At 41.3% G+C, this 13,723-nt stretch overlaps 1 protein-coding gene across 2 annotated transcripts in view; it reads right to left on the reverse strand.

Annotated features, from left to right (window-relative positions):
• FAR2 (fatty acyl-CoA reductase 2) overlaps nt 1-13,723 on the reverse strand; it is a 147,027-nt gene that overhangs the window by 36,548 nt on the left and 96,756 nt on the right. For both annotated transcript variants that reach the window (XM_035255940.3, XM_054238231.2), the window contains exon 2: nt 9,605-9,833. In XM_035255940.3, the coding sequence (XP_035111831.1) occupies nt 9,605-9,793 (189 nt within the window). In that variant the 5' untranslated portion in view covers nt 9,794-9,833. The remainder of the gene's footprint in view (nt 1-9,604; nt 9,834-13,723) is intronic.

A 13,723-nucleotide genomic window follows, 5' to 3' on the forward strand; every position in this document is an offset into this window, starting at 1 on the left:
GTCCAGGAATTTATCCATTTCTTCCAGGTTTACTAGTTTATGTGCATAGAGTTGTTTGTAATATTCTCTGATGATGGTTTGAATTTCTGTGCAATCTGTGGTGATTTCCCCTTTATCGTTTTTTATTGCATCTATTTGGTTATTCTCTCTTTTCTTTTTTATTAATCTGGCTAGTGGTCTGTCTATTTTGTTGATCTTTTCAAAAAACCAGCTCTTGGATTTATTGATTTTTTGAAGGGTTTTTCATGTCTCGATCTCCTTCAGTTCAGCTCTGATCTTAGTTATTTCTTGTCTTCTGCTAGGTTTTGACTTTTTTTGATTTTGCTCCTCCAGATCTATCAATTTTGACGTTAGGGTGTCAATTTTGGATCTCTCCACTCTTCTCATGTGGGCACTTATTGCTATATATTTTCCCCTAGAGACTCCTTTAAATGTGTCCCAGAGATTCTGGTATGTTGTATCTTCATCCTCGTTGGTTTTGAAAACTTCTTTATCTCTACTTTCATTTCATTGTTTATCCAGTCAACATTCAAGAGCCAGTTTTACAGTTTCCATGAAGCTGTGTGGTTCTGAGTTTGTTTCTGAATTCTGAGTTCTAACTTGATTGCAATATGGTCTGAGAGACTGTTTGTTATGATTTCCGTTGTTTTGCATTTGCTGAGGAGTGCTTCACTTCCAATTACGTGGTCAATTTTAGAGTAGGTCTGATGTAGTGCTGAGAAGAATGTATATTCTGTGGATTTGGGGTGGAGAGTTCTGTAGATGTCTATTAGGTTTGCTTGTTCCAGGTCTGAGTTCAAGTCCTGGATATCCTTGTTAATTTTCTGCTGGATGGTCTGTCTAATATTGACAGTGGAGTTTTAAAGTCACCCACTATTATTGTGTGGGAGTCGAAGTCTCTTTGTAAGTCGTTAAGAACTTGCCTTATATATCTAGGTGCTCCTGTATTGGTTCCATATATATTTAGGATCGTTAGCTCTTCTTGTTGTATCGATCCTTTTACCATTATGTAATGTCCTTCTTTGTCTCTTTTGATCTTTGTTGCTTTAAAGTCTATTTTATCAGAAACGAGAATTGCAACTCCTGCTTTTTTTTGCTCTCCATTTGCTTGGTAAATATTCCTTCATCCCTTTATTTTGAGCCTTTGTGTATCCTTGAATGTGAGATGGGTTTCCTGGATACAGCACACTGATGGGTTTTGATTTTTTATCCAATTTGCCAGTCTGTGTCTTTTGACTGGTGAATTTAGCCCATTTACATTTAGGGTTAATATTGTTATGTGTGAATTTGATACTGCCATTTTGATGCTAGCTGACTGTTTTGCCCGTTAGTTGATGGAGATTCTTGATTTTGTTGATGCTCTTTAGCATTTGGTATGTTTTTGGAATGGCTGGTATTTGTTGTTCCTTTCTATGTGTAGTGCCTCTTTCAGGAGCTCTTGTAAAGCAGGCCTCGTGGTGACAAAAATCTCTGAGTACTTGCTTGTTCACAAAGGATTTTATTTTTCTTTCACTTATGAAGCTCAGTTTGGCTGGATATGAAATTCTGGGTTGGAAGTTCTTTTCTTTAAGGATGTTCAGTATTGGCCCCACTCTCTTCTGGATTGTAGGGTTTCTGCCGAGAGATCTGCCATGAGTCTGATGGGCTTCCCTTTGTGGGTGACCCGACCTTTCTCTCTTGCTGCCCTTAGCATTTTCTCCTTCATTTCAACCCTGGTGAATCTGACGATTATGTGCCTTGGGGTTGCTCTTCCTGCAGAATATCTTTTGGTGTTCTCTGTATTTCCTGGACTTAAATATTGGCCTGTCTTGCTAGGTTGGGGAAGTTTTCCTGGATAATATCCTGAAGAGTATTTTCCAGCTTGGATTCATTCTCTTCGTCTGATAGGTACACCTATCAAACGTAGATTAGGTCTCTTCACATAGTCCCACATTTCTTGGAGACTTTGTTCATTCCTTTTTGTCCTTTTTTCTCTAATCTTGCCTTCCTGTTTTATTTCATTGAGTTGATCTTCGACTTCTGATATTCTTTCTTCTGCTTGGTAAATTCGGCTGTTGAAACTTGTGCATGCTTCGCAAAGTTCTCGTGTTGTGTTTTTCAGCTCCTTCAATTCACTCATATTTGTCTCTAAGTTGTCCATTCTTGTTATCATTTCCTCAAATCTTTTTTCTAATCTTTTTTTAAGGTTCTTAGTTTCTTTGCATTGATTTAGAACATGTTCTTTTAGCTCACAGAAGTTTCTCATTACCCACCTTCTGAAGTCTGATTCTGTCATTTCATCACACTCATTCTCCATCCAGCTTTGTTCCCTTGCTGGTGAGGAGTTGTTGTCCCTTGTAGGAGGAGAGGTATTCTGGTTTTGGGTGTTTTTCTCATTTTTACGCTCGTTTCTTCCCATCTTTGTGGATTTATCCACCTGTCGTCTGAGTAGTTGTTGATTTTCTGATTGGGTCTCTGAGTGGACGTCCAGATTGTGGATGATGAAGTTATTTCTGTTTCTCAGTTTTCCTTCTAACAGTCTGGCCCCTCTGCTGTAGGACTACTGAGGTCCACTCCAGGCCCTGCTTGCCTGGAGTACACCTGTAGCAGCTGCGGAAATGTGAGGGTTGCTACCCATTTCTTCTTCTGCTATCTTTGTCCCTGAATGATGCCTGCCAAATGTCAGTCTGATCAGTCCTTCGTGAGGTGACTCTTTGGATATGTGGGGGTCAGGGAGCTGCTTGAGGAGACTGTCTGTACTTTATACTTGAGGAGACAGTCTGTACTTTATAGGAGCTCAAGTGCTGAGCTGTGAGCTCCGTTGTTCATTCAGGGCTGCTAGGCAGGTACGTTTAAGTCTGCTGCAGCAGAACTCATAAAGCCCCTTTTTTTTCCTCAGGTGCTCTGTCCTGGGGAGTTAGGGCTTTATTTATGAGTATCCATTGCACTGTCCTGCCCAGCAAGGTTGCAGTCTAATCACTGCCTGCCTGTAGTCATTATGCTGAGCTGCCATTGGCTCTGCCCTGCTGTGGGCTCCGCCCTGCTGCCATAGGTAATTCCCTGTAGTCCTGTTTATATTGGTGTGGTTAGAGCTGCCATGGTGATGATGGCCCGCCTCTGGGGTGGCCAACTCTCTCTGTTATGGCGGGTTGCCTCGGCAACGGCAGGCTGGGTCAGCAATGGCAGTGTACCTCCCGAGTGCCTCGATAATGGTGGACGCCCCTCCCCCTGCAAGCTGCACCTGCTGGGTTCAGCTGTGCTTGCCATGAAACTCTCAACCCCAAGCATTTCCAATTGCTGTTTTGTTTGTTTTTGTGGGGGTGGGAACTGCCCAGCCTGATCACCTGGCTCCCTGCCTCAGAGCCCCCTTTTTTTTTTTTTAAGTTGAATGGTTGACTCTCTCCCAGGTGTTCCAGTCACCTGCTGAAAGGGCGCCGGGATCTGTGTGATTTCCTATGCAGCGACCCACTGCGCTAGCTGGAACCATTTTGCTGCCCGGGAATCTCCTGGCCTGGCTCTCTGTTTAAGTCCCATTTAATCAGATGAATGTGCTAATCTGCCTTCCGAAATCTCCAATTGCCGATTTAACAGGGCAACCAAACCAGTGGATTTTTTACAGAGTGCTGCTGCGCTGCAGCCCTGGCCCAAAGAGCCATGCTGGCCCAAACAGCCGTGCTGGTGGCCCATGCAACTCCTACACCTGGGAATCTCCTGGTCTGTGGGCTATAACGATCCATCTGGAAATGCGGCATGCACTCACCATCTGCACTTTCACTGGGAGCTGCAATCCTGAGTTGGTCCTACAGCACCATCTTCCCCAGGTTCCTTTAATATTTTTTTTTTGTAAAAGAAATTAGTAAGGTCCCTTAAGTTAAAGGGCAATCTCCATGGAATATTTGGTGTCCCAAGGTGAAAGAGACACTGTAATGTTTTTTAGAGAAATTTTAGAGTGCTGAGTAAAAATAAGTCAATGAATTCTGCAAATTAGTTCTAAGTTGAGAACAACTGAATACAAGTAAGAACAGTAATTTAAGCAGAAACCATTATACCCAAATGTACAGATTAACTTTTTTCCCCTGTGTTGCCACTGTATCCTCCACATCTGGCCCAGTGCTTGATATTTAGTAGGCACTCAGCCAATATTTATTGAACCAAACAGTTTAATGTATTCCAATTTTAGTTTTTAGATGATGTTGTGTTTAATACATTCTCCTTCCTTCTTTCACTTCTTCATTAATCCTTTTGTTCATGTCTTTTACTTATGCCATGCTGTCACACTGTGTGCATGAACCAAGGGATTTATTTTTTCTTCCACAGCCCCAGAGTCAGCAAATGACTGACCTTAAACCTAAAACACCCCATGGTTTCCATGTTTACTCTTGCAGAATGACTTATGAAGCCAAAGATCACAAGAAGAGCACAGTTTTTAAGGGCCACTTCAGAGGTGGCATCCAGGAATAAGAAATAAGGAAGAACCTTCCAGAGGATGGAGCCACCACAAAAAATGATGGAAAAGAGGGTTCCTCCCAGAGAGCAGATTTAGAGGCTACTTAAGGAATTTCCCCACTCCCAGAGCAGGAAGCTTCTCAATACTTCCTAATCAGGATTTCCTTATGGTTATACTCTAGGGACTGCTGCTTGCCTGCCAGTCTTCTCTTTTTTGAATAGAAGGTTTCTTTGTTTGATTTTATTTTTTCTTCAATTGTGGTGAACTTGTCACTGTTCTACAATGACAAGAGGTAGAACAGAGACATTTTCTACCTCTACATGGGAAGCAGAATATTGGCCTTTTTATCCAAGAATGCCAAATAAGAAGCTGACATATCTGGATCTGATAGAGAGAGGATAGTCTATTCCCCTTTGGACTTTGGATTGGATGCAATAATAGGGGTAGGAATGAGAGTCTTCTATGTGTAGGAAAGACAGGAAAGCAGATATTTGGAGACCTAAAAAGAAGGCCATGGCAGAACCTCATTGTTGTTGTTCAACAATCCTTTTTTCCTTTTCTCCTGGGCACACAGCTATGTGTTTTCCAGCCATCTTTGTAGTTAGATGCCCAGTGACAGTTCTGAGAGTGGAATATGGACAGAGAGTGGTGGGCACTTCTGTGCCTGAGCCATGAAAACCTTCCACATGATGTTCAGTGTCTCTTTTACCCCATTGACAGTTGTATATTGTCATCCAGAGAGACCTTGGATGGCTCAGAAGCCACGCGCAGAAGATGGCAACCTTTCATCAGCATGGATCCTTGAATGACTGTGGAGTGCAATGCCTTCTACCAATTACACCTACTGTGCTGAGAATCAACTTTCATTTGTATTAAGTTACTAATTGGGGGGGGTTATCTCCTTCAGCACCCACATTAGTACAACTCATGCAGAATGGAGAGTAAATGTGAACACATACAGCACAGACTGGTGAAACCTAGGACTTTATAGATGAATTTCTGAATATACTCTCCTTTCCTGCAAAAAGATTTTCTCAAATTAAATGTTATGATATAAATGTGAATTCTTAAATATCTTTCTAGTGAAATGGTGACTAACTATAGAAAAGAGAATGCAGGAACATATACGTCCTTGGTAAGAGTGTGAAATTGGTGCAGGCAACCTAGAGGGTCTTGCTTAGGGATACTGAACAAAAGAACATATCTGGGTAAAAGAAATGAGAAGTTACTGATAAAAAGCTAATATTTATACTGCATAATATAAAACATTATTTTATACTTAGGATCACATTTGATCTTTGAAAATCACTGTGAAATAGCTATTATTATCAGATCCAGTTTATGCATAATAAACTGGGAATACAGGCACATACTGCCAAACTGGCTAATTTTCAAATTTTTGTAGAGATTGGGTCTCACTACGTTGCTTAGGCTGGTCTCGAACTTGTGGCCTCAAGCAAACCTCCTGTCTCAGTCTCTCAAATTTCTAGGGTTACAAGTATGAGCCACCACACTTTGTTTATACATATTTTTAGTAGTTTTAATATAACAACAAAGTCTCTTTGAGACAGAGGATAGACTTTTCTTTTAATTTCTGAGACATGGTCTCTCTGTTATCACCAAGGCTGGAGGTTCTATCATCGAGTTGACTAGAAGGCTGACCCATGGAGGGAAGGAAGGCAGGGGTGTGGTGCAGTGGCTCAGCTGAGAACCATACAGGGAAGGGGAACCCTTTCCCTCCAGCCAAGGGAGGCGGTGAGTGAGCCTACTCCCCAGCCGGGGAAACTGCTTTTTCCATGGAACTATGCAGCTCACAGGTCGGAAGATCCCACAGGCAACTCACGCCACCAGGGCCTAGTATCCCAACCCAGAAAGTACGGATTCTTATAGCCTCTCAGCTGGAATCTGTTTAAGCCTACTGAACTCAGAAGGGGGTGACGGTCGGTGACCAGCATTGGCTGCCATTGCCTGCTGTCTAAGCCAGTTGGGCTCCTTGTGGGAGGGGCAGCAGCCAGCACTGGGACTCACAACTGCCTAACATGCAAAGCTCCCGGGGCAGGGAAGGGCAGAACCCGTTTCTATAGCTCCAGGCTGCTCCTTTCCCCTCCCGGAGCCAGGGAGGCTGGATGGCTTGGTCCCAAGGCTTGTCCCCACAGCCCAACACACGAGCTGTGGCAGTCAGCGGCCAGAGTGCTTCTTCAGGCCTAACCCTGACCCATCCTTCCTCAGTGGTGGGGGAGGGGCTTCCCTATAGTATCTTCAATAAGTCCAGCCAGAGGCTCAGGGACAACATTCTGATCTTTCTGGGCCTGAGCACCTAGGGGGAGGTGTGGCCACAGTCTCTGTGGACAAGCAGACTTAGCCTCTCATCCTGGTAGTTCTGAGGAATCAGGGCAACCCAGACAAGTGGGTTCCCCCCCAGCAAAACACACCCTCTCCACCAAGGGACAAAGGGCTTCCTTACACCGCACAGCTTCCAATGTCACAACTGGGCGAGACCCTGCAACAGGGGTTGTCAGACACCCTCTACAGGAGTGATCCTACTGGCATCAGGTTCGTGCCCCTCGAGGTCAGAGATCCGAGGAGAAGGAGCAGGCACCCATTTTTGCTGCTCTCCAGCCTCCTTGAGTGACATCTCCAGGCACAGGAGCGAATCAGATGAATAAGGCCCGAAGCGAACCCCCAGCAAACTGCAGCAGCCCTACAGAAGAAGGACCTGACTACTGAAAGAAAAACAAGCAGAAAGCAACAACAGCATCATCAACAACAAAAAGGCCCCCACAAAAGCCCCATCAAAGGGTCAGCAGCCTCAAAGCCTGAAACTAGACAAACTCATGAAGATGAGAAAAAAATCAACGGAAAAAATGCTGAACACTCAAAAGGCCAGAATACCTCTCTCCTCCAAATGATAGCAGCATCTCTCCATCAAGGGCACAGAACTGGACAGAGGATCAAATGGGCGAATTAACTAACATTTTATCAAGGTTCTTAGCTTCTTTGCTAAGAACCTTGATAAAATGTTAGAGGAATTGCTAACAAGAATAACCAGTTTAGAGAGGAACATAAAGGACCTGATGGTGCTGAAAAACACAGCATGAGAACGTCATGAGGCATATGTAAGTATATCAACAGCTGAATCAACTAAGCAGAAGAGATATCAGAGTATGAAGACCGCCTTACTGAACTAAGACAAGAATAGAGAAAAAAGAATGAAAAAGAATGAATAAAGCCTCCAAGAAATCATGGGACTCCATAAAAAGACTGAACCTACAATTGATTGGAGTACCAGAAGGAGTCAAGGAGAATGGAAACCAGCCGGAAAACACACTTCAGGATATTATCTAAAACTTCCCTAACCTAGCAAGACAGGCCAACATGCAAATTCAGGAAATACAGAGAACACCATTAAGATACTCCATGAGAAGATCAACCCTAAGAAAACAAGTCTGTTAGGGGTAGATAACTGAGAAAAGCTGTCTGAAGAGGGACCTGGGAATTTATTCTAGGTTTGGGTTCTATGTTGTATCAGCCTTTTAAGAACCATTAGTTATCCTGGAGGCAGTGTGGGGCAGGAGCAAGTGTGCTAGCCTTAGAGTCAGGCTGTGGGGTTGGAAATCCGATGTTTCCACTACTGGGTAGGAGACCTTAGGCAAATTAATGCTTCAGGCCTCAGTTTTCCCATCTATAAAATAAGGATAGTACTGGTTCTTACATCACAGGGTTGTTGCAAAGATACATGAAGTAAGGTGTGAAAAGAGCTTTGGATAGTAGGCACCATGTAGTAAGTATCCAGTGAATGTTAGCTGTTAGGATTATTATGTCCCACTGCTGGGTCAAGCCATGAGATATGAGACTTTTCCAATTTGATTGATGATGGTTTGTACCAAAATTGTTTTCTGTTGCAAGCAGATAAATTTGATCACCAGTGTTTCTGGCCAGTCTATCAAGTGCTGTGCTATCAGATACATGTGCATCATAGATGTTAGAATTCCTACACACTGGGAAGTAGTCTGTAAAAAAGAAAAACTTTGAATTTTCTTTTTGCTCATCTTATATCACCCCCTATATTCCAAAGTGCATCATGAACAACCTATGTACATTTTCTCATTTAGTTCCCATGAAAGTAGTTGTTTCTATTTAAAACATCTGAAAGTTTGAAAATCTAAAATCTGAAATTTAAGAAGTAGTATGACAACAAATTGATAAGCCAGAATTTGAACCCAGATACATTTGAGACCCAGGGTTATACTGCCTTGAAATTTATAAATTAAAACATGAGAGAATATGTATAATGTCTTTTTTTCACGAAGAAAGAAGGTTTAATATCCAAATGCTCATTCACAGATATAATATTTTATTTCCAATTTTTTTACCTTAGAAGTATTTATCTGTAATCCTAGCAATTTGGGAGGCCCAGGTGGGCAGATCACAAGGTCAAGAGATCAAGACCATCCTAGCCAACATGGTCAAACCCTGTCTCTACTAAAAATATAAAAATTAGCTGGACATGGTGCTGCGTGTCTATAGTCCCAGGTACTTAGAGGTTGAGGCACAAAAGAATTGCTTGAACCAGGGAGGTGGAGGTTGCAGTGAGCCAAGATCGTGTCACTGCACTCCAGTCAGGTAACAGAGTGAGACTCCATCTCAAAAAAAAAAAAAAAAAAAAAAGAAAACCTATGGGATAATAGGAATATCAAAAGTTTCCATAAATAAAATATATAACAGCTAAACCTTGCAGAGTTTAGACGATTTAGTAATTACATCTGCTCCCTATGCAATAGAATAGAAAGAATAGAATAGAATAGAAGAATATCCAAATATTTGGGGAGGAAAAACCACCTTAAATTTAAATGAAAATTAGTAAAGAGTTCAGATGAACTTGCAGCAGATATTAAGCCTGAGGCATCCACTCAGGAAGTCTGAGTATTTTGATACTTATTAGTTTCCAGAACATAGACGATCTCACCTGCCCTGGACTGAAACTAAGCACTCTTTTCTCTCTTTTGGGAAAACACCGATTTCCATGAGCAGCTGGTTGTTGTCTTGTTTTGTCTGCCTTCCTCTACCTGTGCAAGTAGCCTGGTCCCCACTTGCAATGTGGGGCTACAGGAGAACATTGTAGTGAATAATCTTGCCCTAAGGCATTGCCCATCACTCACGCTTTCCTATAAGGCATACCTTACTGTTTAGGATCTGGAAAACCCTCTGCTGGAGTGTCTGGCCAGCCTTAGGCCTCACAAGGATGTAAATGACTTTCAGGTCCGGGCTGGTGCGAAACAGCTTCTCCATCAGCACTTTGCCCATGAAGCCTGTGGCCCCTGTGATGAGAATGGACTTGCCGCCATAGAAAGCTGCGATCGTGGACATGATTCCTCCCTTTCTCTTTTATAGCTCCTGAAAGAGGTTCCTGAAAAGGAAGAGAAATAACAAAAGATTACATCCTCAGAAGTTCTAATACTCAAAGTCACTTAGAATGTTTCTAGTGCTTTCAAGAGTTTTGAATGCAGAAAAAAATAGGTCAGACAGTGAGAGCATCGTGGCTTTTAGGCAGTACGACTCATTCCAATCAATATTTATTGAGTTCTCTCTACATGCTAGACTTTATGCCAGGAATTGTGAGCAAGAAATGAGAAAGACATGGCTCTCAAGGAGTTGCTTGCAGTCTAATGGAGGAGGCAGACAGATAAAGAGATTGTTAAATAAAGTATAGTAAGTGCTGAAACAAAGGGAGACATGAGAGGGGTACATAGCCACATCTGGAAATTTCAAAGTGTCTGTGGGTGGTGACATCTGAGCTGAAACTTGAAGGCAGTGGGGTCAGGGTGACCCAAGCCAAGGAAAGAGCAAGGGCAAAGGTGCAGTAGTGTGGCATAGTATGCTTAGGGGAAATAAAGAAATGCAGTGTTACAGGAGATACATGGGAAGGCTAGAACTGGCCCCGCAGCTTGTGAAACCAAAGCTCAGAATAGTTATCACATTTTTAAAAAATATGATGTGATTAGTGTTTGAGTTTCAGATTTATTTAGAGAAAACATTGGAACCAATAATATAGTTAGGTTATTCTCTTCCTTGAGTGGAAAATGGATCTAGGTTGAGTGCCGCCTTTTTCCCCCTCATATGCGGCTCATGGGGTGGAGACACTGAAAAGCAATGATGGAGGAGGCTGAAAAGGGAGGCCACAGCCCATAGGCTTTGGTGTGCCCTGAAATAGCATGGGCTGCAATGCAGGGCTTGGCTTGTCCACATAAGTCCTGTGTTTGCAGAAGTGCTGAGAAAAAACAAATCTGGTGGTGGGAAGCCAGACGCAACCCTTGCTGCAGAAATGCAACATGAAGTGTTTTGTCTTTCATTTCAGGTTGGAGATAATTGGTGGAAGACAGCAGCAGAGAGCTTTGAACTAAACAGTGCTAGAGGTTGGGGGAAGAGCTTCCTTTCTGTCCATTCACTTTGTCAACTGTAGAAAGTTCCCAACTGCCTGTGTGGACGGGGTTTGGGTGGATCCTGCAGAACACAGCTCCAGGGACTGGCCCTGACATCAGAGCTTATAAAGAAGAAAAAAACAACTAAGAGTCAACACCCTGCTCTCCAACTCTGGCCCAGAATGTTCCGCTAGTAACCCCTTCAGCAACAATGACTCTTCATAGTCATAATTTGTATTTTGAAGATCTTGAGGCTCTATTCTTAGGCAGAATTCTTTGTCTTTGGAGGATTATTCACTAAAAAAAATTTTTTTGAGCACCTACTATTTCAGACACTATGGTAAGTTCTAAAGACATGCAGATAAGTAAAGCAGATGGGTCCTTGCTGTCACTCTAGCAGGGGAGGCCAGCAATGCAAAGTATGCAAAGTCAAATAAACATATAAACAAGATCTTCACAGACAGCTGCACGTGCTATGAAGTAAGTAAAACAGGGATCAATGACAGAAATCACACCCAATGTTCTGTGCGATTCAGTTTAGGAAATCTGGATTTCAAATCACATTAGCTGTGTTCACTGAGTTACTGTTTAAGCTCCCTTGTTGAGGGTGGATGAGAGAAATATTATTATGAAGAACACGTTTGGATCTTGTGCAAACAGCAAGTAATGATGTTTTTCTCATGTTACATAATGTTACGTAAGTATATTAGAATTCACCCAGTGACTTTCTCAAGAATTTAGCACTTGGAAAAAGTACTGAATATTCTTTCCTTGCTTGTTTTAAGCTCAGAAAATTAGTGTCCCCAAGTTAGGAAGGCAGAATAGCACCCAAGATTAGCATTCAAGTTCTAAGCGAGACTGTCTGAAGTAAAATTCCAGTTCTACCACTTATTAGCTGTGTGACCTCAGGAGATCACTAATCTCTCTGTGTTTCAGTTACTCAACAGGAAAATATGGATAACAAAAGTATCCACTTAATAGTGCTTTGGTAAGAATGAAATGAGTGAATACATGCAAAACCCTTGGCAATATATGTTGCTTGTAGCGTAGACTCAAATATTGGCAGTTAGCATAGTGGCTGGTTTTACATTTTTTCTTCTTAATGGTTTCTAGCTTTACTTTTAGGCATTTAGTTTAAATGTCCTGTCTCATACATTTTATTTACCCATTTTCTTTTGTAAATGAGAGGAGACAACTTAAAATCCAATCAACCATAACAGCCAAATATTTTCACCAAATATAACTGTACTTCATGATAAATTTTGCCTATTTCTTTAAAAATATTGAGGTATCCTATTCCTTTAATAGGTTATTAGGCATAAATAAATGTGGTTGGCACAAAAACAGAAGGAAAATTAAGTTTGAAGAGGATGACTTCCCAACCTCATTTGTTCTGAAGATGTCACATGCTTCTCTTATCCAATTTCTTTTGATTTTTGCAAATGGCAAGAGATAGGTGTCTAGTTTCATTCGTCTGCATATATATATCCAGTTTTTCCAGCCCTGTTTATTAAAGAGACTCTCCTTTTCCCAGTGTATGTTCTTGGCACCATGGTCAAAAATGAATTTACTAGGTGTGTGGATTTGTTTCTAGATTCTCTATTCTGTTCCACTGGTCTATATGTCTGTTTCTATGATAGTACCATGTTGTGTTGCTTACAATAGCTCTGAAGTATGATTTGAAGTCAGGCAATGTGATTCCTCCAGTTTTATTCTTTTTGCCAGGGATAGCTTTGGCTGTTTTGGGTCTTTGTGGTTCCATATAAATTTTAGGATTACTTTCTCTATTTCTGTGAGAAATGTCATTGGTATTTTGATAAGGATTGCATTGAATCTGTAGATTGCTTTGGGTAGTACAGACATTTTAACAATATTGATTATTCCAACACATGAACATGGAATATCTTTCCATTTTTGTGTGTGTCCTTATTAATTTCCATCAGTATTTTATAGGTTTTATTGTAGAGATCCTTTATTTCATTAGTTAATTTGTGGTATTTCATTTTTTATTTGTAGCTATTGTAAATGGAATTACCTTCTTGACTTCTTTTTCAGAGAGTTCACTGTGGGCAGATAGAAATGCTACTGATTTCTGTGTGTTGATTTCATATCCTGCAACTTTACTGAATCTGTTCATCAGTTCTAACAGTTTTGGTGCAGTGATTAGCTTTTCAAGATATCATATCATATCATATGCAAACAAGGCTGATTTGACTTCTTCCTTTCCAATTTAGATGCTTTTTTTCTTTCTTTCTCCCTCTCTCTCTCCTTATTTTATTTTATTTTATTTTATTTTGAGACAGGATCCCACTATGTTGTCCACACTGCACACTGGTCTCAAACTGCTGAGCTCAAGCAATTCTCCCATCTTGTCCTCCCAAAGTGCTAAGATTACAGTCATGAGCCACTGCACCAGGCCTATTTCTTTCTCTTGTCTGATTACTCTAGTTAGGACTTCCAGTACTATGTTGAATAACACTGGTGACAGTGGTCATCCTTGTTGTGCTTCAGATCTTAGGCTTATAGTTTTTCCCCTTTCATTATAACACTAGCTGTGGGTCTGTCATATACAGCCTTTAACAAACATATGAGGTATGTTCCTTCTATATCCTGTTTTCTGAGGATTCTTATCACAAAGAGATGTTGAATTTTATCAAATGCTTTTTTCAGCATTAATTGAAATGATCATATGGTTTTTGTCCTTCATTCTGTTGATATGATGTATTATATTGATGATTTCCACATGTTGAACTGTCCTTGTCTCTCTTCAATAGATTACATGTGATCATGGTGAATAATCTTTTTAGTGTGTTCTTGAACTTAGTTTGCTAGCATTTTGTTGGAGATTTTTGCCTCAGTGTTCATCAGGGATATTGGC

The sequence above is a fragment of the Callithrix jacchus genome, chromosome 9 (assembly GCF_049354715.1).
Source record: "Callithrix jacchus isolate 240 chromosome 9, calJac240_pri, whole genome shotgun sequence".
NCBI lineage: Eukaryota > Metazoa > Chordata > Mammalia > Primates > Cebidae > Callithrix > Callithrix jacchus.